The 24,188-nt window shown below is 34.1% G+C and overlaps 2 protein-coding genes, 1 long non-coding RNA gene and 1 pseudogene across 5 annotated transcripts; 1 reads left to right on the forward strand and 3 right to left on the reverse strand.

Annotated features, from left to right (window-relative positions):
- Positions 1 to 1,225: 1,225 nt before the first annotated feature.
- On the reverse strand, positions 1,226 to 10,304 carry LOC147477512 (uncharacterized). 2 transcript variants are annotated; one of them, XR_015208641.1, is made up of 10 exons: positions 9,952 to 10,304; positions 9,423 to 9,875; positions 9,120 to 9,252; positions 7,856 to 7,963; positions 7,635 to 7,732; positions 3,083 to 3,161; positions 2,873 to 2,948; positions 2,361 to 2,475; positions 1,954 to 2,094; positions 1,226 to 1,788 (listed from the first exon to the last, which is right to left on the reverse strand). It is a non-coding gene; the product is annotated as an uncharacterized LOC147477512 (long non-coding RNA). The 2 variants fall into 2 exon arrangements; XR_015208640.1 differs by lacking the exon at positions 2,361 to 2,475 and having other exon boundaries at positions 9,952 to 10,300.
- LOC147477513 (uncharacterized) lies at positions 1,501 to 2,354 on the forward strand. Its single transcript, XM_086583930.1, has 2 exons — positions 1,501 to 1,791; positions 1,891 to 2,354. The coding sequence occupies exons 1-2, from the start codon at positions 1,501 to 1,503 to the stop codon at positions 2,170 to 2,172; spliced, it is 573 nt and encodes a 190-aa protein (XP_086440056.1). The 3' UTR covers positions 2,173 to 2,354.
- A 3,294-nt stretch (positions 10,305 to 13,598) lies between the features above and the next one.
- On the reverse strand, positions 13,599 to 16,230 carry LOC147477514 (alpha-amylase-like). The gene is given in 6 exon segments (XM_086584135.1): positions 13,599 to 14,015; positions 14,232 to 14,594; positions 14,596 to 15,035; positions 15,847 to 15,936; positions 15,939 to 15,984; positions 16,123 to 16,230. Coding segments are annotated over 6 exon segments (1,278 nt in total). The 5' UTR covers positions 16,207 to 16,230; the 3' UTR covers positions 13,599 to 13,760.
- A 2,752-nt stretch (positions 16,231 to 18,982) lies between these two features.
- Positions 18,983 to 21,373, reverse strand: LOC147477515 (KH domain-containing protein HEN4-like; annotated as a pseudogene). The gene is made up of 8 exons (XR_015209807.1): positions 21,369 to 21,373; positions 20,921 to 21,098; positions 20,553 to 20,798; positions 20,125 to 20,295; positions 19,783 to 19,856; positions 19,556 to 19,667; positions 19,313 to 19,473; positions 18,983 to 19,108 (listed from the first exon to the last, which is right to left on the reverse strand). The product of XR_015209807.1 is annotated as a KH domain-containing protein HEN4-like (transcript).
- Positions 21,374 to 24,188: the final 2,815 nt, after the last annotated feature.

Raw genomic sequence — 24,188 nt, forward strand, 5'->3', positions numbered from 1 at the left:
TGCCACAGGGTAGGTAATAGGTAGTGCTTTTTACCTACAGTCGACATAATACTCCATGAAAGTGTTGTTATAGCAGTTTTAATAACTCTCTTTCAAAGAAATTAGACAGATTATCATGCAGTCTTGCTTTTGATTCCGTTCATATTTGGGAATCCGGCGAAGAAGTAGTTGATCTTGGTTTGGTCAATCTCCGTGCCAAACTTAGCATAGTTGTTTTAATATGCATGTTGTATGCCCAAGTATGCAGCTAGTTGTTTAGTATGCATCTATCTTTACTCTGAAAATAAAATTATATCTAATATGTGATTTATTGGAGTCTAACACCTATTTTCTTCTCAGGTTTATGCCAATCACGTCCTCAGAGTTTGGTTCCATTGATCCTATATGTGGGCGATATTGATCGGTCTTGGTTTGACATGGTTTACGCGTTACTGGTTCCCGGAAGAGTCGGGATCCACCCAACGGGAAATAACGCTTCATACTAAAAAATATGTACCAAAAAATATGTACTAACAATAAAAAAATACTAACCTTCAGTGGAAAGAATTTGGAGTCCTTTGAAAGATGGTGTACCAGGGAAAAACCTTCAGTCCAGAAAAAAAAAACAAACTTGCAGTAGAAGGATGATGGTGTGTGCTTCGTGAATATTGATGTGTTTTCTTAGGATTTCTTTCTCTATATTGGTGTATGGTTTCAATAGGTTTTTGTTGAATGCTTCATGAATATTTATGTCTTTATATAGATTTTAATATGACAGCAGTTGTATAGCATAAGAATTCTGTTGTTGATCCATTAACTAATTCGTATCCATATCTATTAACTAATTCGTATCCATATCTATTAACTAATCCATATCCATATCCAATAACTAATACATATCAATTAACTAATCCATTATAGATATGCATTTTGTTATCGAACTTGTTCACGGGATACTCTAATGGCAACTATAGACGATTGTATTGTATTACACGTATATTCCGATTATGTTTGCGCATCTCGTTTCTTTTTCACGTATATTCCGATTATGTTTGTGCATCTCGTTTCATTTGTTTTGTAAAAAGAACGGCAGGTTTAACAATATCTAATAATCAAGTTTTGAAAATGTAATTCGTGATCCGTTAATTTGGTATGCTTACTTTTTGGTTTGGGATCAAAACAGTTTAGAGTGTGATTTTGTGAATGATTCGAGCGAACAAAACGTTTCATAATCAAGGCAACAACAAAGCCGCAGCAATCACATAGTAATTTAACATTCAAAAAAGTGCTGAAATCTACCCTTGCACTAAATCCTTCTACAAAAACAATTTGGATAGCATCTCTTTTGTACGACTGTCAGTAACTGAGGTCGTCACCTCAAGCATAACTGTTGTTATAGGTCTGTTGTATAGTACCAGTGTACCATCTACAAACCGATATATTTCATCTGAATACTTTTTTTTATGGATTATGGTGATAAATGTATTTGTGGAACAGGCACTACCCTGAACTATTTCTTAGATGACCGCATCAATAAAGCCGAAATTCTTTTCCCTGGTGTTGGATTCTTTCTCATTGCAGTTTTCCTTGGAGCTGCTGTTCACTCATCAAATGGAGCTGATAATAAAGCAAAGCTCAGTAGCTTGTCTAAAGATAATACGGATGAGGCAGGGTATCTGTAATGACGCGGTCATGGCAGTTGGACAGCCGGCGCCTGCCGTTACCCAATTACGTTCAGCTTCTAGAAGAAGATCAAGTGCAATTCAAGAGGCTGCTTCAATCAGGATTCAGGCATTCTTTCGTGGGTATCTGGTATAATTTTCAAAACAATCACCATTTGTCAATATAAAGATTACCAATTAGAAGTCTTGTGTTAGATAAATCAACTCTCTGTATCTTCCATTGCAACAGTCAAGGAAAGCGCTTTGTGCACTGAAAGAACTGGTGAAGTTGCAAGCACTTGTAAGGGGTTACCTTGTGAGAAAACAGGCTGCTAGGACCCTCCGGTGTATGCAATCCTTGGTGACTGTTCAGGCTAGAGCTCGAGCCCAAAGGAACCAGATGGCTGAGGAAACACATCTCCTTGCCCATAGGTCATCAAACTACAGAAATTTGCTGCAGGCAAATCACATTCGACCAACATATAATGTAAGCCTCCTAGAAATCAGTCCATATGTTAAACATTTCTACTGAATGTTAAAAATGCTAAAGATTTAGCATTCAATCTTGCCAAAAAGAAGTCTTCTTGAAGTGTACAACTTACGGGCTATGCATTTATGCAAGTACCAATACGACCAATAATCTCATAGCTATGTATAATCTCATATAACTTCAGTTAAGATGAAACATAAAAAACCAAAATAAGAAGTCGAAAAACTCACATTTGTTCCTTCTAACTTAAAAGGACAATCCAGGTCCATTGTAGGTATGTCATTGCCTAGAAAAATTATTGTAGCTTTGTAGCAATTTCCAATTTGGCTGGACTCAATCACAGACCTTAAGAAGGGTTCTTATTGTTAACACTCGTTGCAGTATTATCAATTTAAGCACAACAATACCTCAATGAAAAACTTACATTGCAACACACATTTCAAAATAATAATAATAATAATAATAATAATAATAATAATAATTGTAGATATCTGCTCCGTGAATTATATTCTTAGTTCTCGAACTACTACGAAACAAAAAAAATCAATCAATAATCAAGTAATACCATTCGTTTAATAAAATCAAACTACCATAGTAAGTAAATTTCATACAATTAAATTTCAGTGGCCTTATTGTTTATTATATTACTTATATTATATTTCAATTGAGCCGAACAGAGATGGAGCCAAGAAGTCTAAATTCACCTAAAAAGGTATTAAACATGACATATATAATTAAGTACCTTTGAAAGGAAAACTGTGTTTACATCTGGACTTTTCTTAAAAGTGTGCAGAAGAATTCTTGTTCTCTCCTGATGGCTGAGCAAACAAAACGCCTATTAGGATTCCAAACGTTCACAATACATAAAGCAAAACTCATACAAATAATCTGTCACACGGATAAAAACATGGTAGCACCATATATCAAAGGTTTACGGAGCTTCACGACATACTTAGTGAGCACTGTGGTTCATGAAACTGAATCAGGAACTCGCAAGCCCTGAACTTATTTGGATTCATCACATAAAGTGCCTGAAGAAAGAAAGAGATCGTGTTAAACATGAGAGGGGGATATATAATAACTCTTAACTCAGGAAAATATATATGTGTCAACATACATCCATTTATTCCTACTTTGTTATGGGAAAGTCACATTTTTTTTTTTTAACTTACACTGACATTGATACGTATGTTTGTGTCCAACATGGATACGCAAGGTCCAACACAGAGAAAAACCAAAGTGAGGTATTATAACACATACAACATACGTGTGTCGTCCCATGAAGCTTTGGTTTTTCAGCATAGTCAACTAACAAAAGTCTTAATTACTGGGTCACAAAATCATGAGTAAACTTTATTTAATGCGTAAAGAGTTAAAATTCATGGCGAAGAAGTTTTTTTTTCTTAATATAACGTTCTTTTCAAGTGTAATAGAATTCTTTTTAGTATCACTTCAATTGGAGATAATAGTTGATAATGCAAAAACAACATTTGAGTCTGAATACACGACTATAAAGCCTACCATATGGGAATTCCACATTTTTTAGTGTGTGGAGACAAAAGCATGGTCTCACAAAAATCACGGTCTCACAAAAATCAGAACCATTCTAATAGGCAGGGTTAAACAGCTGGATAGGGGAGCCAACAGACACGCTAAATGGAAACCATATGCCCGCAGCCCATTATTACTCAAATCTTTAAGTTTCACTCAAAGATAGTGATTTTGATAAAGCTTGACTTTACAGTTTCTGAAGAATGAGTTCCAGACCACAAACTCAGTTGTGTTTGGTTTTAAAGGAGATAGTGCATGCATTACATGTAACTTTGTAAGTTCAAAATCATAAGAACAAAAGTACTAAACTGTTTTACCAATGCCAAAAATGAAGCCTAATATAGTAATATGTTATAAAAATGTAGTATATAGTATTCGGGTTTTGGACTATAATCGACAATATGATAACATTATCCTTGTGACCTTATCAAGTATTGCTCTGTTAAGCTTCATAACTACTGATATCTAATTCAAGAGCTAGTGTTGCAACTTGCTAGTGTTGCAACTAAAATATCCCAACACGTAGAGTTGCTGCCTCAACTTGAAGGGATCTCTCTTTCTTTGTCTATATCCCAAGTTTCATATTACTAAACTCAATTCAGGAAGAGACAAAGTTGATTTCTGAGAAAACAAATGAAGAGAATCTGAGTGAATATATTAAACTGTCCTGCAAGGCTGCAGCTCAGAAAAATAAAGTCTAGTTTAATGTTTAGGGCTTCATGAATTAATTAACCTAACTAAAACATAATGGTCCGACAGTTGGACATTGATGAAGAAGAGTTAAAAATCTTGATAGTTTAGTTGCAACTTGCAAGTACACTTGTATGGTGTATGGAGATACTTCTCAGGTTGGTGATGTATGTCTCAAAAGGCTGACTCATAGTTTTTCATTTGGAAGGAGTTCCCTTTGGTGGAATTGAGAGTACTTTCACACGTGGATGAGGAAGTTTGCTTCTTTTTTAATAATCTTTCAGAAAGTTTCAATAAAATCGTCCTTTGCCATTCAATTCTTGGACGATTAATGCCCTCAGTATAAGCACTGCACTGGAACGTGTATTTGTGGTTTGTGGTGTTAAAATAGCTTAAGCAGCCCATACACAGCACTTGCTGCAGGTAGTGTCCATTAAAATTTATATTTTTGTTAAGTTTAGGACCAACGGAGAAGAAAATTAGAAGAGGATATACAGAGGGAAAGAGAAAAAGATAGAATGGCTGTTGAAAGGGCAACTCGCGAAGCTCGCGAGAGGGCGTATATTGAGAGCTACTGCTGAAGCTCGTCAAAGAGCAATGGCAGAGGCTCGTGAAAGATTAGAAAAAGCATGTGCAGAGGCTCGAGAGAACTCATTAGCTGAGAAGGCTTCTACATAATCCAGACTCAGGGCAGAGCGTGCTGCAGTAGAGAGAGCAACTGCAGAGGCTCGGAGGGCGTCTTTGCAGAGTAGGCTGCTATGGAGGCAAGAGAACGTATAGAAAGATCCATTTCGGAGAAATTTTCTACGACTTCCAGAGATAGCGGACTGAGGCACAGTGCTTCTTTTTCTGTGAGCATAACTATTTTAGATTATTTTTTTATTTTCAATTCGAAAGTATGAATGTTATGCATATTCTTCTGTTATTCTTTTACTGAAATGATTTATGATAGGATATGAGGGATGCACAGTTTCATGGCTCAAGTTCTTTCAGTACTTCCCAAATATATTCAAGTTCTACACCTCATGGTGGTGAGTAACTTTGTTAATCTTGCATCCGATTTTTTTTCAGACAACAAGCATCGCCTTACTTCATTTGTCCACTTCTTCGTTGTTCTAATTAATATCTATTCGGAGATTATTTCTAAGCTCTAACGAATATGTATTTCCAAATCTGAAGCTTCTGCTACTGAAAAATATCAAGCAAATGAAGTTGAATCAGCTCAGAGGTGTAAAGCTATCTCGAGCTCTATGATAAGCAATACCTTAGAATTTGCAATAAACTTTTGACAATAAGAAAGAGCCCAATACCTTAAAACTCCTATAACCAAAATCCACTGAGCATATGCTCCTATGTTGCACGGGTACGACTGAGACACGGCAGGGACACTCCGGAGACACGACATTTTTAGTTAAGAATTATGCTCCTATTGCACACAAATGTAGAATAAATCACTTGCTATGTTAAGATTTCCTTCCCTTTGTCTTATGTAGAGGATTCAACCATCTCTCAAGAACAAATTTAAGTTTTTCCATGAAAATCTAAATTTGTATAGCTCACAATCATTATTTCTAAGCTCTAATGAATATGTATTTCCAAATCTGAAGCTTCTGCTACTGAAAAATATCAAGCAAATGAAGTTGAATCAGCTCAGAGGTGTAAAGCTATCTCGAGCTCTATGATAAGCAATACCTTAGAATTTGCAATAAACTTTTGACAATAAGAAAGAGCCCAATACCTTAAAACTCCTATAACCAAAATCCACTGAGCATATGCTCCTATGTTGCACGGGTACGACTGAGACACGGCAGGGACACTCCGGAGACACGACATTTTTAGTTAAGAATTATGCTCCTATTGCACACAAATGTAGAATAAATCACTTGCTATGTTAAGATTTCCTTCCCTTTGTCTTATGTAGAGGATTCAACCATCTCTCAAGAACAAATTTAAGTTTTTCCATGAAAATCTAAATTTGTATAGCTCACAATCATAGTTTCACATGGTTCAACAATCCGTTATGGACTCAGATCGTTCCAATTAGCAGTGATGGGGAGGAAATCTAAAACGTCCAAACCCTTTTTTTTTTTACTTTGAATAAATAGGGGTGGGTAATTGGAGTTGGCTCCGTGAATTGAAGAGGGTAGGGTTCGCGGAAAGAGACAGAAGAGAGACTTACTCAATTTGTTCATCCCCCTATTGTGCAATTTCAGCAACTTTCTTATCCGGGCTACCCAAAAATTATGTTTGTGAGCGGAAGCGAGAATGTTGATTGAAGCTTCAAGCTGGATATGTATTTTGTCTAAATCTATGTTTGGGTTTTTCATAATTTGAAAGTTAAGAAATATTCTTGATTTCAAAAGTGAATGAGTGAGCAAAGTAAGAGGTTTTGGGGTTTTAGAGAGGTTACAGGGTTTTCGTTTTAATTTCGTGCGACAGTTTTTTTCTCCTGATTTATCGTAATTAGCTTTGCCCACGTGGACACTCTCAAAACTCTCCCTCAATTGATGAGGGGAGAGCTACTGCAAAAGATCAAACTGGTCATTATAGCTAATACTCATGCTCCGAGAAGTTCGGACCGTATTTATTACATAATTTCTTCGTGAAAGGCTCAGTTATTGCATTAAGTGCTAGAGGACCCTCCAGCAGTCCAGCTTCTGCACGAATACACTTTGTTTACCATTCGTAATTCTTTGACGTGTTTCTAAAGTAATATTCAAGCAACCAACATTTTATTTTTGTGCGTTCGTATAATCTTTAACCGAATCTAATACGTGCAAGGTTACAAAGCTCGCACATGTGAATGATGTGTTGATATAAGGTGCGTGTGAACCCTTAGGCCCTAGAACGTTTTAGCCAATTCAACATTCATTAAATACATATTATTTTCATTTATATGAATAGGCATCTGACCAAAAGCAATTTTATTTATTTACTTTCTTCTTAGTTTAATTGCAATTCAAGCAATTTAATTTTCTAAATGGTTTTCTAGGCCAGGTAATGGCAATGATATAGATTTAGTTCCAGAAATTAAGCCCGACTTTCTATAGAACATGAAACAAACTAAGCTTACAACCATTGTAAGGGAAAAATCTGTTTTACCATCCAAAAGCACTTATCCAACCACATTAATTGTCTGACCAATTAAAGACGTGATCAAAAATTAAGTTTAAGAGATGTATTTAAAAATTCAATAACGGCATTGCAAGAAATAAGCATGGTAAAGCAATCAAAGGTAACATGAATAAATTAGAAGAACTTACCGTTATCCATTTGTTCTTCCACTTAAGCAAGCAATCAATCAAACCTCCATCTTGGATATCCGTTGGTTTCATTGGAGAAGAAAGATGAAAACACAGATCTATTGGGCATAAAACCAATTCAAATAATTTCATTAAGAAAAACAATTTTAGTAAAGAAAAACAAATAAGAAAATTACCAAATTTCTAATGAATCAAAAAAGAAAATGGGACAAAAAGTATACCTTGAGGACCGCAAAGATCGTTTGAGCCCCATTGATGACATGTTAGTGATTTGGAGGCTGCCCCTCTTCATCTTTTAGAGTTGTATGATGATGCTTAATCACTTGTCACTGAAATGAATCATAAAGAATTCAATAAGTACAAACCAAGTAGCATATGAGAAGCCAATAATATGAAACATTTATAGTGACTGAGTTATCATATAGGTCGTCAAAAAATTCAATGGTCAGTAATTCAAGTACTAAACACGCACAGAAAAACTGCACAAAGCCATGTATGAATATTTTCATACTACCAAAGTCAATAACCATACTAAACACGCTAAACAAACTAATTACATGAACTTGAGAACTTAAATAATAAACAACTAACTCCGAGCACAGCCACATAAGAAGACAAAACAAACTACACATGCCAAAGGCCCTTTAGCAACTCCAAATAAATAAGCCTAACTGGCAATACAATCTAAATTTCCTAGAAACTTTTTTGACTTACATCATATTTCCTTCTTTTGTCGGTGATTTTGTAACATTATCACCATCGTATATGGAACCATGAAGCTTTGTACATTGTGGAAATTCATGATAGATTTAAAGAGTAACCCATATTACATTAAATAAATCAAACTACCAAAGATTATTCAAGAACTTTTCAAAACCAATTAATTTCTCAAGTATTGATAAATAAACTACAGTACCAACTACACTATGTTTGAATGGTGAAACTCAGACATTGTGAATGTTTGAAGAATGAACCTTTACGGAGAGCTAGACCCCTTTGGAGCTAAATAGAAGGGAAAGACTCTATGTTACACCTCACAACTATATGCAAATGAGTATGAACATGCTTAAATAATAAGACCAATTATAGTGGCATCTCTATGCCAAATTACTCGAACCCAGCCAGCTTGTATCGAAAACAACCCCTAATCTCATTTACCCAGACAAACTTGTATTGAAAGCAACCCCAACGGAGATGTCGTGGCATCCCCAAAACCACCACACTATTAAAACTAATTATTACCAACAGCGAGTCCACTAAGATGCTTATGTCAAAGGGACATATATAGCTCTATCAATAGTACAATGTCCTCTCTTTCGTAGAATTGTGTAAGGTGTTAGTAGCTGACGAAACATGAAAACAATCGAAGATATGTTGAAACACTCTTAGTGGATTAACAATAGAAAGACCTACAGGAAACTATAGAAGAAATCAAGAAACCCAAAGGAAAGAACAAAATAAATATAAATATATAAAAAAGCACACCTTTAAAGTATTTCACCATCAATATCTTAGTTCATTCACGTTGGCAGCATACATAGGAAGGCATATGCCCATCAAGCTGCTGGAGCTTATAGGATTAATCGCTCAAATAAAACCACGACCTCTGCTTCCTCTCCTATAATGATAATCATTTAAATAAGAAATTGTTCAGAGAATCATAACAATATGAAATAAGTTCAGAAAATGCGAAGCGGACTCAAATCAATGAATTGTACAAAAGGGTATCAGCTTGACATGTAAAAGGTATTAAATTATTTCTTTCTATGATCACACTAATGCATGCACCTTATTCTCATGAAGACGGCCGACTCGCAGCATTTTACACAGAATGTTTGTGGACTGGATGAATAATGTTGCTGATACTCTAGTAGTCTTACTGTAGTTTTTGTTGTCGTTGTTTCTAAGAATCCCCATCCCAACCATTGCAAGGAGCACGACTTTGTCGGACATGGTGGGTCTTTTCAGGATCCTGAGCCATGAACACATGTCTTTTTTGGGGTTGGAGTTTTAGCTTCTATAGATGGGGGCTCGTCTTCATCAGGTATTACAAAGTTGTCTTGCTGCGGCCAACCATTTGGATGTCTTTGCTGCTTTCGATACTGGTGTTGGAACTGATGACTTCGTGATTTCCTTTTAAAGCCAAACAACCCTGCAACAATTTCCACCAAAGCTGCCCCAGTGTTCAGGATAGCTTCCCCAGTGACACAAAGAAGGCTTCTTGTTGCACTGACAACAAAGCTTCAGTAATGCCAGATTATTAGAGAAGACCTTTGAAGATTTCTGAGGATAATGAAAAGGGGAAGAAAGAACTAACCTCAAATCTGTCAAACAAAAAATCAAGGGAATAGATCGGGTCGTCTGCTGCCTCGAGATCAAATGAGAGAGAAAGGATGTAGTGAGAAGAGAGGAGAGAGATCATCAATTCGAGGGACTTATTCGAAGTGGGAGAGAGAGATTAGTTCGTGAGAGAGTTTTTTCCTCCTGATTTATCATAATTTTTTTAGTTTTTTTTTTTTTTTTTTTTTTTGACTTTGTGAGAGTTTGGGGTTTTTGTTGGGGTTAGATTCCCGCACAAAAAAAGGTAGATGAATTTTTTTAGCTCTCCCTATTTTATCGTAATTAGTTTTGCCCACGTGGACACTCTCAAAACTCTCCCTCAATTGATGAGGGGAGAGCTATAATATATATATATATATATATATATATATATATATATATATATATATATATATATATATATATTTTTATAGAAGAGAAATTTACATTATAATAGGAGAAAGATTCCCGTTTTAATTAGAAGTGCTAGAATTTCTCTTTTTAATAGAAAAGGAATTCCCGTTTCAATATAAAAGGAATTTTAAGAGAGCTAGAAAAATACCCTTTGTGGGAGATTTAATATTAAGACTAGTTTGTAGGCCCGTGCATACACACCAGCTGTTTTGAAAACATTTAGATTTTTTTTAGAAAATTGGGACTACCATTTTAGTCGCTAACCCATTTTAATTTTCTAACAAATTATTTTAAATGAAGTTTTAATTAAATTTTAAAAACCTGTTTTTTCAATTGAGAGAAAGATCCCATTTTAATAGGAGAATAATTCCCGTTTTAATTAGATATGCTAAATTTTCTCTTTTTAATAGGGGAGGAATTCTCATTTTAATAGGAGAATGATTCTCGCTTTAATTAGAAGTGTTAGAATTTGTTTAATAGGAGAGGAATTTCCGTTATAATAGGAGATGAATTCCTGTTGTAAAAAAAAAATATTCTCGTTTTTCAAATAGGAGAGAAATTTCCGTTTTAATAGGAGATGACGTGGAATTTTAATAGAGCTCGAAAAATACCCCTTGTGGGAGCTTTAATATTAAGACTAGAAAGTAGACCCGTGCATACGCACCGACTCTTTTAAAAATTTGCTAAACAATCATAACAAATCGTGAATCCTATTTTCGTTGCTAACCCGTTTTAATTTCTTAACAAATTGTTTTAATCAAGTCTTAAAAACCCTTTTTAATTTATCAACAAATTGTTTTAATTAAGTTTTAAAACCCCATTTTTTAATTGGTGGAAGGGATCCCGTTTTAATTTAGAAGTGTGATTCCCGTTTTTAATAGAATAATGATTTTCATTTTAATTAGAAGTGTTAGATTTTTCTTTTTCAATAGGAGAGGAATTTTCATTATAATAGGATAATGATTCCCGTTTAAATTAAAAGTGCTAGAATTTTCCTTTTCAATAGGAGATGAATTCCTATTTTAATAGGAGTTGATAGGGCAGGAAATCGGGCTGGGTAGACCCGAATCCGACCCGACCCGATTACCGAATACATCATGTTCGGATGCATTTTCATATCCTTTTATTTATTCGGGTCGGGTTCGGGTTCGGGTTCGCATTCTCTGCCCTAGGAGATATATTTTTTGGGTTTTTTTTTTTTTTTTAGTGTTATCCGATCGGGTCGGTCGGGATCGGATATAAATTTTCGGTTTTATTTGGATTCGGGTTTGGGTTCGGGTTCGGGTTCGGGTTCGAATTCAGATATAATCATATTCGACCCGAACCCGACCCATTCTCTGCCCTAGGAGTTGATGACGTGAAATTTTAAGAGAACTAGAAAAATACCCCTTATGGGAGCTTTAATATTAATACTAGCTTGTAGGCCCGTGCATACGCACTGGCTCTTTTGAAAACATTTAGATTTTTTTTAGAAAATTGAGACTACCGTTTTATTCGTTAACCCGTTTTAATTTTCTAACAAATTGTTTTAAATAAAGTTTTAATTAAATTTTAAAAACCCGTTTTTTCAATTGGGAGAGAGATCATGTTTTAATAGAAGAATAATTCACGTTTTAATTAGATATGCTAGATTTTCTCTTTTCAATAGGGGATGAATTCCCATTTTAATATGAGAATGATTCCCGCTTTAATTTGAAGTGTTAGAATTTGTTTTAATAGGATAGAAATTCTCGTTATAATAGGAGATGAATTCCCATTGTAAAAAAAAAAGATTCTCATTTTTCAAATAGAAAAGAAATTCCCGTTTTAATAGGAGATGACGTAGAATTTTAATAGAGCTCGAAAAATACTCCTTGTGGGAGCTTTAATATTAAGACTAGAAAGTAAGCTCGTGCATATGCACCGGCTCTTTTGAAAACATGTTCAACAATCATAACTATATACATATAGAAATTTTATAACAAATAGGGTTATTGATTCCGATTTTCATTAATTATTTTTTAGTCGCTAACCTATTGTAATTTCATAACAAATCGTTTTAATTAAGTTTTAAAAACCCGTTTTAATTTTCTAACAAATTGTTTTAATTAAGTTTTATAAGCCCATTTTTTAACCCCGTTTTAATAGTTGACTTAATTTAGAAATATGATTTCCGTTTTAATAGGAGAATGATTTTCGTTTTAATTAGATATGATATATTTTTCCTTTTCAATAGGAAATGAATTCTCATTTTAATGGGAAAAAGATTTCTGTGTTTAATTAGAAGTGTTAGAATTTCTTTTTTCTAATAGAGGAGGAATTTATGTTTTAATAGGAAATTGATTCCCGTTTTAATTAGAAGTGTATAATAAATAGGAAAGGAATTCCCGTTTTAATAGGAGATGATGATGTGGAATTTTAATAAAGCTTGAAAAATATCCTTTGTGGGAGCTTTAATATTAAGACTAGCTTGTAGGCCCGTATATATGCACCGGCTATTTTGAAAACATTTAGATTTTTTTTAGAAAATTAGCACTACTGTTTTAGTCGCTAACCCGTTTTAATTTTCTAATAAATTGTTTTAATTAAGTTTTAAAAACCCGTTTTTTTCAATTGAGAGAGAGATCATGTTATGTTTAATTTGTTCAAACATATACTAATTATTTTTTTGTTATTAGTTCAATATTTTTGAGGTTAGTTTCGTCAAGTCAATTAGGAAAATAATTCCCGTTTTAATTAGATATGCTAGATTTTCTTTTTTCAATAAGTGAAGAATTCTCATTTTAATAGGAGAATAATTCCCGCTTTAATTAGAAGTGCTAGAATTTGTTTTAATAGGAGAGAAATTCCGGTTATAATAAAAGAGAAATTCCTTTGTAAAAAAAAATTCCCGTTTTTCAAATCCTATAGCCTATTTCCATGAATATTTAAATATTATTCCTCTCCTATTACAAATTCATAACAAACGTTAAATCATAATCCGTTAAATCATGTTATTTAACGGAATATTATTTCAAATCCATTTTAATTTCGGAATATTTAAGAAATTAAGAAAATTTCATAACAAACGTTTTTCACATTCCCTTCAATTCCACCTGCATTGGGAATGCTATGAGTATAGGACTATTTACCGACCAATTGGCAAATTAGAAAATTTTCTTTCTTTGTTCACTGTTCAACTTACAGTTGAATATAATGTAAATGCAGTGCAGTCGATCAGCACAATTTCACGGAGTATTTGAGATGGAGAAAGAACCAAAATCTGATATCTACTGAACAACAGAAGAATCAAGCTAGATAGACATCAGCGTAATAACATGGAGTTGCTATTGGTGATGGACAACTGTTATGCAGTTATGTAGTTATAGCGTTCGATAAATACATTTATTTATTTCATGATGGTTATAAAATCGTTTATGGTGTTTTCTCCCACACTGCATAGTCATTTCCAGAGGTTGCTATTCGGAAGTTTGGTGGGATAACGTTTCCAACTTCAAACCTTGAACCAATCTTGGCAATAATTTTCTCATCGATTGCAGCTACATAAAGATCGGCGTCTGAGGTAATAATACGAACAGCGCTATTTGGTTGGATCCCATTCCTAGACCTTATAGCCGTCAATTTACCAATCTCCTCCTTCAATCCCCAATCAAATAAGTGGTCATAGAACTGCACAACGAAATCAGATATACTTTTTAGTGGGTATAAATTTGCATATATGACACCTGGAATAAGCACTTCCATACCATTATGGTAATAGTGAGTGCTACACATGTAGTGCTGTATGTTTTTCTCTATGAAGTGAAAGAAAATAAAACTTGAATGGAACTATGGAACAAATCAGTTGATCCAAGCATGAGAAAACACAAGAAAAGTTGAACTTACTATAGATGGTATGCCTGGATGAGTGAGTATGTAGACATATCCTTGCATGACTTTATCTGGTGGAAATGGCCAAATCTTCTGTGTCGAACCTGTGTCATGGTTGTCGATGAAAGTAACACTATTTTCTGGTGATAATCCTATCATTCCTGGTGCTTTTCCATTTGAATCCTTCAATCTCGATAATTCTCCTGTCACTGCTGCTTGGAGGATTCCCTTTGTAGTGAAATCAAAGGCTGTGACCTTACCTCCTGCTGCTTGAACCCATCGCACTAGTTCCTGCCTATGAGCACCTTGGTTGTACTTTAGCTTCCCCTGCTCGTAATCAAGAGATTTCCATACCTCCATTACAGCAAAATCCGGCTTAGTTTTGCCCCATGTAGACCTTTGTGAAATCTGGTGAATATCCGGGGGAAAAATCGAATCTCCATCCATCAAACCCGATTTCAGTCTTAAGCCAATTCATCCAATCAGCTAGCTCCTTCTGAACCCTTGGATTAATATGATCAACATCTGGAGCACCACCAAAGGGACCTCCAGTATCGGGATTCCCAGTACCATCAGAATATTCTTTGTCGTCACTGCAAATCATAGTAGGCCCCCAGTCAAGACGATCATCGGGAGTTCCTCCTTCAAAGATGCAATATACCCCTCTCCCATCTTGCTTATCTGCACTTCTGTGGTTTATAACTATGTCAGCAATGCACTTAATTCCTTTGTCATGGAAAGCTTTTATCAGTTCCTTCAGTTCAGCTTGGTTTCCGTATTTTGATGCATCAAGATCATACAATCTTCCTGGTATGTACCCTGAGAAACATTGAAAAAATATTATTATAACCAGGGAAGCCAATTATAGTTGAGCAGAACATTATTATTCTATATCTAAATTTCTGTAGAACCTCAAAAGAAATAAGATGGAAGCAGAACATTTTCTGTATTTTCTATTATCTCAAATAATTATTTTATAGAAAAGAAAGATTCTAACAAGATGGGTGACTCATTCTCAAAAAGGATTTACTGGCTTCAGTTACAGTTAGCAAGACACAATGGCTTCATGCCACAAAATACCTTCATGAAGTCACGGTGTAGTACGTGTTATACCAATTTTTTTTTTTCTAAAGATTCATGCTTGGTGTGATTCATTCTAATAAATATATGATTAACTTGTTACACACAATGGCTTTATAACAAAACATGAAATTTTGAAGTCCCGGTGTACAATATTTATCAATTGACAAAAATACCAAAACATACAACGCACTTCACTTTCCGAAAACTACACATTAATACAACGTACTATTTTTAGTACAGATTGATGCAATATACTAATTGAAATTGGCCAATTGATACAACGAGCATGATTCAGGCCAAATTCGAGTACCAAATTAGACCAAATGCCCTCTGTTTGGCCTTTCTACATTGCACATCAGTTACATGGTACAATTGTGTAAGCATAAAGCACAAATCCTTGGGCCATAATCGTTTTATAGTACAGCTAAACTCCATTTGGACACGATGGTGTCTCCATGTGCATGGATGCTTATGTTGCATGTAAAAATGAAGTACAAGATAAAATCTTAAATGTTTAGTATCATAGAGAGTAGAGATTGGGGAGTACCTTGAGGAGCGCCTGATCGTGAGTGTGAAGATGGAGGGAGCCAAACATGAGTAACTCCAACACTAGCAATATCAGTGATAGAATTTTTTAAAAATTATACCATCCCCCTTCTTTCTTACTAGACTCCCAGTTAAATCCCTATGATCATCAAACAAATCATTTTCCCATTTAGAATTCATAAAAACAACACGTACAAGTGTACAACTCGTTCAATACATACATATTAGAGCATATAATACTAATAAAGGAAAAAGAAAATGACTCTCAAATACTTGCCTGGAATAATAGTTGAGAAGTTATGAAGGTTGAGAAGAAGGATATGAAAATGAAGAAGCTGAAAAGTAGTTTAAGAAAAAACATCTCTTCTTCTGTTTATTTGTTCTTCAGTGGGGTTATATTGGTTCCGAGTTTCGTCCTTATTTATAGGATTGGTATGACATCTTTTTAAGTCAATCAAACTAGTCTCCACTCTCCAGTATACCTCAGGAAATTTCCTTCAGCACCAAGGTATTCTAATTTCCTTGTAACTTCCTGTTTTCCGAGGACCAAAATATCGAATTAGAGCAATATATATCGTCTACTAAAAAATTGAAATATATAAATGGATATATATTTTTTTGTTAACCGGGCAAAATTTTGTTTTGTATGTCAGATATATAGAAAACTAGCTTGTAGGCCCGTTCATATGCACAAGCACTTTTGAAAACATTTAGATTTTTCTTAGAAAAATGGGACCATTGTTTTAGGGTGATCTTGGACAGACCCAACAAAACACTCCCGTACTCCATAACTAACTTAAGTTTTTTTTCCATACTCCAATAACCACCTCAATCCAACAATATCTCCCAAATTTATTTGCAGTATTTCCAATAGGGGCCAAAAAAAAAAAAAAAAAAAAAAAAAAACAAAATCTGTTTTTGGTACCGTCTGTTTGGAGTGAGTATCTTTTCTCATTCTTCTTCTTCATAAACCCATCTATTCCTGATGTATGCTGCTCCTCTCCTCAAAGCTTCCAACATTACCAACCAAACCATACACTACTAAAAATATGATTTTTTGCCATGGTTAGTTGTGGTAGCAAAAAGCCCAAAATTCGTGGCAACATGTGTTTTGCCACGAAAAAACTTTTAGCCTCGCTCGAGGCAAAAGAGGGTGTGGAAAGAAGTTTGTTGCCACGACTTTTGCCACCGCTGCAAGAGAATGAACATTTAGCCGCGACCATGTCGTGGCAAGACATTGTTTTTTATTTGAATTAGTTTAATTGTCAAAATAAATTAATTTCTTTTTGTCACAGGCACGACCGCTGTGAAAAGTATTTATTGCCACAAGTCGTGGCAATAAATGTTTATTCCGCCATTATTTTTTGTTCTTTTTTGCAACAAATGCCCGTGACAAGACATTACTTATGGTTTTTTTTTTTTTGCAGCAAATGGTCGCGGCAAGATATTACTTTTTTTTTTTTTTTTTTTTTTGCAACAAATGGCCGCAGCAAGACATTACTTTTGGTTTTTTTTTTGTAGCAAATGGTCGTGGCGAGACATTACTTTTGGGTTTTTTTTTACAGCAAATAGCCGTGGCAAAAAGTGTTGTATATATATATATATATAATAATAATAATAATAATAATAATAATAATAATAATAATAATAATAATTTGTGTACTAAAACAACATAGAGCTATGAATGAGAATCTAAACTGAAATTTCATTTCACATGGAAGCTACATAAACCAATTCCAATCACTACCAAAAATAAGAGAAACAACAATCCATCTTTGGAGTATTTCGGTATCACATAAACAAAAGTATCAAAATATCTACACAAAAAATCTTTGTGATGGAAGTTCAAAATCCAACAAGACGCATCTTGTGATAGTACCATATTCCACCTATTAGCGCCAAAATCGCAAAAACCACGAAGTTCGGATCATGCATGTACAAGAAGCCATCGATGGACATTTATTTTCTGCGTAAACAAACAACAAGAAAAGTTTATAAATAACAAGAAAGACATAAACCGAAGACAATAATTAAAGGTTTATCGCTCCAACAATGCCTAGTCATTTACCAAGCTTAACATATGATTTATTAGTGTCGACTCCATAAACCAAAATATTCACTATAAGTTTTGTAGCTATTTCATACCTAAGACCCGAAAGACCAAGGATGGTAACCACCCCCTTTTTTCTCACCTGCAAAAAAAAAAAGAACAAGTCAAGACTGATCACTACTTGTAACATATCTAGAATTCTAGATTCTAGACAAAAAAGAGTAGATGTAGATGCAATTCCATTATTAGAAATTGAATAATATAGATGAATAATATTATAATGTAGCAAACACATGGATTATGACGTAGCTGACAGTACCTAATAATTAGCCTTGAACCCCATCAGTTATTTTACTTTAAGTAGTTGAAAACAAGATACTACACAAATAATCACCGCAAATGAAACAAAGGCGTTCTATAGCAAACAGAGAGACATGTGTTCGCAACAACACATCCATGGACGAATGAACATTAAGATTGCTCATGTATTCTCAAATTCCACATAGTGCTACTTCCCATGAGCTAGTATCTCATGATAATTAAGCATAAAACTAGTACTTACAAAACCATTTAATTAAATGTAATTAAGATAGCATTTGACAGTAAACAAGTAAATCAATGTAATTAAACGGCTAGCACCATGGTGGGATACTCCATAATAACTTAGAAGGCAAATAAAAAGTGGTAATCTTCAGTCAAGGAAAGATAAAAAGCAGTTCTTTCAAGAGTTAGACCTATGCAACCTCAAGTTGGCTCTAGCAGTACTGGGGTGGTGTACCATAAGTTGCATAACTTTTTTTAATTCCATTAGAGTTCGCACTACAGATTTTTCATTTTTCTCTTTCCATTTCTTGGAAAGTTACTAGCAGTAATGCCCCTTAATGCTATTTTCCTCTAATAATGGGTGGCGTGGCATCACCACGGAAGATGGATTCCAAAATTGTTTCAATACGCTATTGATGAGAGACACATTCCCATTTTGTAGAACAAATTTTCCTTAATAGAACTTCAACAGTACTTTGTTCCAATATACATAAATCTTGAGCACTTTTTTTCCTCATTACATGGGCACAAAATTAATAATTCACTTACTCAAAATAAATCTCCAACTGAAACTGAGCATAGAATGTCCTTTGAGGAGTGTCACTATCTGAGTTAGCCCCAAAACTGAATTACTAAATAATTCTTGCATCCTCTAAGGTTCTTTCTTGGGCTGAAATATTAGGTTTTAACAACAGCAATAAGGTGACCAAACATCAGTATTCTTTTTTCTATTTTATTTCATTTGTATAAATGAAATCATGATGTAATGGGAAAAAGTTTACCAATAACCCCAACTATAACCATGATATTGCAAGTGATGTGTCTACTATAGCAAGTTGCGCTTCAAGAAAAGACCATCAGATAGAAATATCACCTATCTGGTATGTCAGCTCAAGGAGAACCTCCCCCGCTCAATACAAATGCTTGAAGTAGACTTTGCGCAGCATGTGTCTGTTCGGGTGTCCCATTTATCACAATTACAGTCTCCGTTGCTCCAGGTTTGGGCTCAATGATAGTAATTCTTGCACCAGATATATGAAATAAAGCGTGTAGTTAGTATAAAACAGTGATGCAATATGCATGCATACATGCATGAATGTTAGATCAAAGAAGAAACCTGGATTATTTGTTTTAAAGAGCTTCCATCCTCTCCATAAATTGACAGAACAATAGCTCGAGGAACAATAACTTCCATAGTAGTGGTAGTAACAACCGTGTGCTGGCTTCCACTGCATCCACAACAAAAAATCATTCACAGCAATATCAGGAGGATCTGCTTGCTAATATTTCAAATAAAAGTATAAAAGAACAGTGTAAGTAATAAAAAAAAGTAAATAAACAAACCCTCTAAATCTTCTTTGAGGAGCACCTCTAGCATACTCTAACATTCCCATTGGTCCACCAACATCAATTACTCCCTAAATCCAAATTAATTAGAAAACTTGTTTGGATTCAACAAAATGGACATCATCTCTAAGCAATATCAAGATAGTCAAATGGGGAATCGTATAAAAGTGAATGGCATTAAGAGTGGGATAAAAAGTAGACACCTAAGGTTCCTATAATCGAAGAATGAATTCTTCCTGAATTATGGGGGCCCTTGCATTTAAAATTTTGTGCAAAAGCAGATCGATCATCATGGGGATGAATACAGCCATGTGGATGTATGCCACCCATATACATTCAAGGAGGTGAAGGTTCCCTCCGTCCCATGTAAGGAAATAGGGGTAATTGATCTGGAAAAGCATGATGTCTAGGTTGATTCATGGAAGGGAATGCAAAGCGCAGGAGATCATGCTGCAACCTAGAGGTTATCTAGAAAAGAGCTTCTTGGATTGACTCAAATTCCCATGTCATCTATAAGTAGAGTCATGCACATTTTCAAGTTTGTGAATTATGACCAATAACACAACACATACACTTTCTGACAGAACTCACACTGAAATAGTTAGTCACAGACTTGAAAGGTGTTGATAAGAAATAAATGTTTCCAAAAGGTTATCTTTTCAATCCTTCTATTAGTAAACTTAAAAAGTGAAATAAATAATCAGTCTGAGATTATACAACTCATAATGTATTAACAAAGGCTCATATTAAAAGAATACCTAAGCTACTTCCTCGGTTCCTGAAACAAACTTTGGAATCTGATCCTTTGGTAATATATGAATGTTAGCCCTAGTATATTTCCTCATTTCTGCTATGATGGTACCACCCATTCCCAGGAGGCAACCAATCTGACTGGAGGAAAAAATAAGCCTAGATATTACAGGTTTATCATTACTCTCAGGTAAAGGCCTTGCTATCCTACCCTACACGCGAAGAACTACATCTTGTACAACAGAGATCATATCATCTTGATGCTGCATCCATGAATTATTCATGTCAGCAGTGTCATATTACACTTGCCTTCAATTACTAGATATTCTAACAATTGAAATTAAAACATGACTCGCGACAAATGAAGTTAAAGGGAAAGCATTACCGCTGGTCCAGATATGATTATAAGGCGATCCTCCGAATCAGGACTGCCTTCTAGGATTTTTATGTCACAACAAGTTTCATGTTGTAATATCTTGACGATGGTTCCTCCCTACCCTATCACCCCTCCTACTCTCTCATTATGAGACAACATCTGGAAAGTGATGGTTATAAACACATATCTACATCAAGCGCTAAATCTAAAAATAATATACATACACAATTAAACTTTAAATGTAAAGTTTTAATGCACAAGTTCTAAAATTTACCTTTAAATAAGAAGAAAGCTAAAGCTTTAAACTTAAAGCCAAAAGTTTTACCCAAAAATAATATAGACTAGATTAGATACTCATAAGTATACACTATTCAAATCAAATTTATCTAAAAATCAAGTCAAATGTCATTACAGATCTACATACATAATTAAAAAATGAACGATATAAGAAAGTTACTCCATTTTTTCTACTTGATTTAGATTCGGAGTAATGAACAATTTCTAACAAATCATAAAAGAATTTCTTTTAACAATTTCTAACAAAACGTCAGCAAGAATAAAAATGAGACAAGAAGATGATGGATTACCTGCAGGTGAAGGAGTGATAAAGTTCAATGAGGCTGCGAAGGAGGCAGAAGCCAATAAAGAAGAAGGGCAGCTGAAGTTATTTGAGAAGTTTTAGGATTCAATTTTCACTAAAATAAAAAGGTGGGAAAAAATGAAAACAGCCGCGAGAACTAATAGAGTACCCAACTAATAACTATTTTCTATTTGTTTTTTAAGAAAATAATTATTAAAACCCTTTTGCCATCGTGGTCGCAAAACACACACTTAAAACCACGCCCAAATCTTGCTGGTTGCAAAAGGTCTAACTTAAAGCCATGGTCTAACTAAAACGATTGCCAAAAGTGCACCTTTTGCCACGTGCGGAAGATGAAAGTCACGACAAAAAGGTACTTTTTGCCACCAATCCTACCTATCGTGGCAACAACTATATCTAGCAACTAAAACTATATGACTGCGACAAAAAATTCGGACGCTAAAAGTCACTTTTTTGGTAGTGATACCATCTCAAAATACCGAAGGTGGTGACTGCAGACATCAAAAGGATAGGTCATACTTGACTGGAAATGTTGTATAAAGTTTGCATTTTCTTTCAGTGTATTGAGTTTTGGGCTTAGCGTTCTTGCTAGGCTGTTCAGGGTCTAGGCTTTTGAGTTGCTTCTTTGTTATTTCCTTTTAATAACTAAAGAGTGTATGCAGGTTCTTTCAGTTGCTAGGTAACCTCTTGTTTTGTCTCTGTTGATAGCTAACACACTTAGGTGATGTATTGTCAAATGAAGGACATGTGTGATAGTAGAGAAAACACTTTGGTTTGCTGCGCCATTTACTGACCTGCCAAAAGGGAGTGTACGGATGAGACCTGCGACAAATGTATTCAAGTCCTGTTTTTGCTCATGAAATGGCTAAATTAGAGAATAATGTCAAGAAACAAACTAAGACAAGAAAGTGGTGTTTGGCAGGCAAAGTGAACTGTGATTTGGTTTGTGCATTGATGTATCTTTGGATCTATCAAATTTCATTGTCTTATTTTTTTATACTTATTTATTGAAAATAATGATCTATCTTATTGCTTTACTGATATCCAGAATGCAATTGTGGTAGGCCTTTACCATAGTTAGTTAGTTTGTTTGTTTGTTTTTGTTTTTTTTTTGAACTCTTTACGATATTGGAATCGAATGGTACATGTGTTGTGTTCCAGACTTCCACCGCAAACTATTACCACTTTTGATTATTGATTATTGATATTGATGTTTAAAGCATTATTCCAAACTATTCCAGACTTCCATCCCTTTTGATTATTGATGAGATAAAAGAATAAGAGGTTATTGGAGAAGAAAAAAAAAAAAAAAAAACAACGATTTTTTTTTTTACAACTAGTCAATAAATATTTTGGGTATGCCTAATAAAAAGGAAGGGTAATTTAGGAAGCTAAATGTGTCTAAAATCATTTTATTTATTTATTTTAAAGTTGGGGTACGGGAGTGTTTTGTTGGGTATGTCCAAGATTACCCTTGTTTTAGTTGCTAACCCGTTTTAATTTTATAACAAATTATTTTTAATTAAGTTTTAAAAACCCATTTTTTCAATTGAGAGAGAAATTCTATTTTAATAGGAGAAGGATTCCCGCTTTAATTAGAAGTGCTAAAATTTGTTTTAATAGGAGAATAATTCCCGTTACAATAGGAGAGGAATTCCCATTGTAAAAAAGGATTTTCGCTTTTCAAATAGGAGAGAAATTTTTGTTTTAATAGGAGATGACGTGGAATTTTAATAGAGCTCGAAAAATACCCTTGTGGGAGCTTTAATATTAACTAGCTTGTAGGCCCATGCATACGCACCGGCTCTTTTGAAAACATGTAGATTTTTTTTAGAAAATTGGGACTACCATTTTAGTTTCTATAACCCATTTTAATTTTCTAATAAATTATTTTTAATGAAGTTTTAATTAAGTTTTAAAAACCCATTTTTTCAATTGGGAGAGACATTTTGTTTTAATAATATTCCGAATTGTTAAAGAGATTACAATATTTAAATATTATTAAATATTATGTGTATAATAAATAATGGTATGGATTTTAAAGCATTCCCATGTTTTATTAAAATGGGAATATTGAATTTCTTATAGCATGTGGGAATTCCTTTCCTATTTATTAGATATTTCTAATTAAAATGGGAATTAATTTTCTATTAAAACAGAAATTCCTCCTCTATTAGAAAAAAGAAATTATAACACTTCTAATTAAAACGGGAATTCCTTCCCTATTGAAAAATAAAAATATAACATATCTAATTAAAACGAAAATCATTCTCCTATTAAAACGGAAATCATATTTCTAAATTAAGTAAACTATTAAAACGGGGTTAAAAAATGGGTTTGATGGGATTGTGATTAAAATTATATTAATCACTCATTCAAATTTCTTGCACCACTTTCTATAAAAAGGAAGCACCAAACCTTGATAAAACGCATCGACTTCTTTTTGTTGTTAGGTTTAATAATAGAAGTTTGATTGGAGTTTTGTGAGAATGCCAAATGTGACGAAAATAATATTGAAGCTATTTGAATAGCAAGACATTCTCAATCATAATAAAAGAATTATGATAAACATTACTTAAAATACAAAACTATATTTGTCGAGACATTTATTCCCCCTACATATAATACAAACATGTTTTAAGGTTATTAGTTCAATGCATTTGCATCAAGTTTTTT

The sequence above is a fragment of the Coptis chinensis genome, chromosome 9 (assembly GCF_015680905.1).
Source record: "Coptis chinensis isolate HL-2020 chromosome 9, ASM1568090v1, whole genome shotgun sequence".
Classification (NCBI taxonomy): Eukaryota; Viridiplantae; Streptophyta; class Magnoliopsida; order Ranunculales; family Ranunculaceae; genus Coptis; species Coptis chinensis.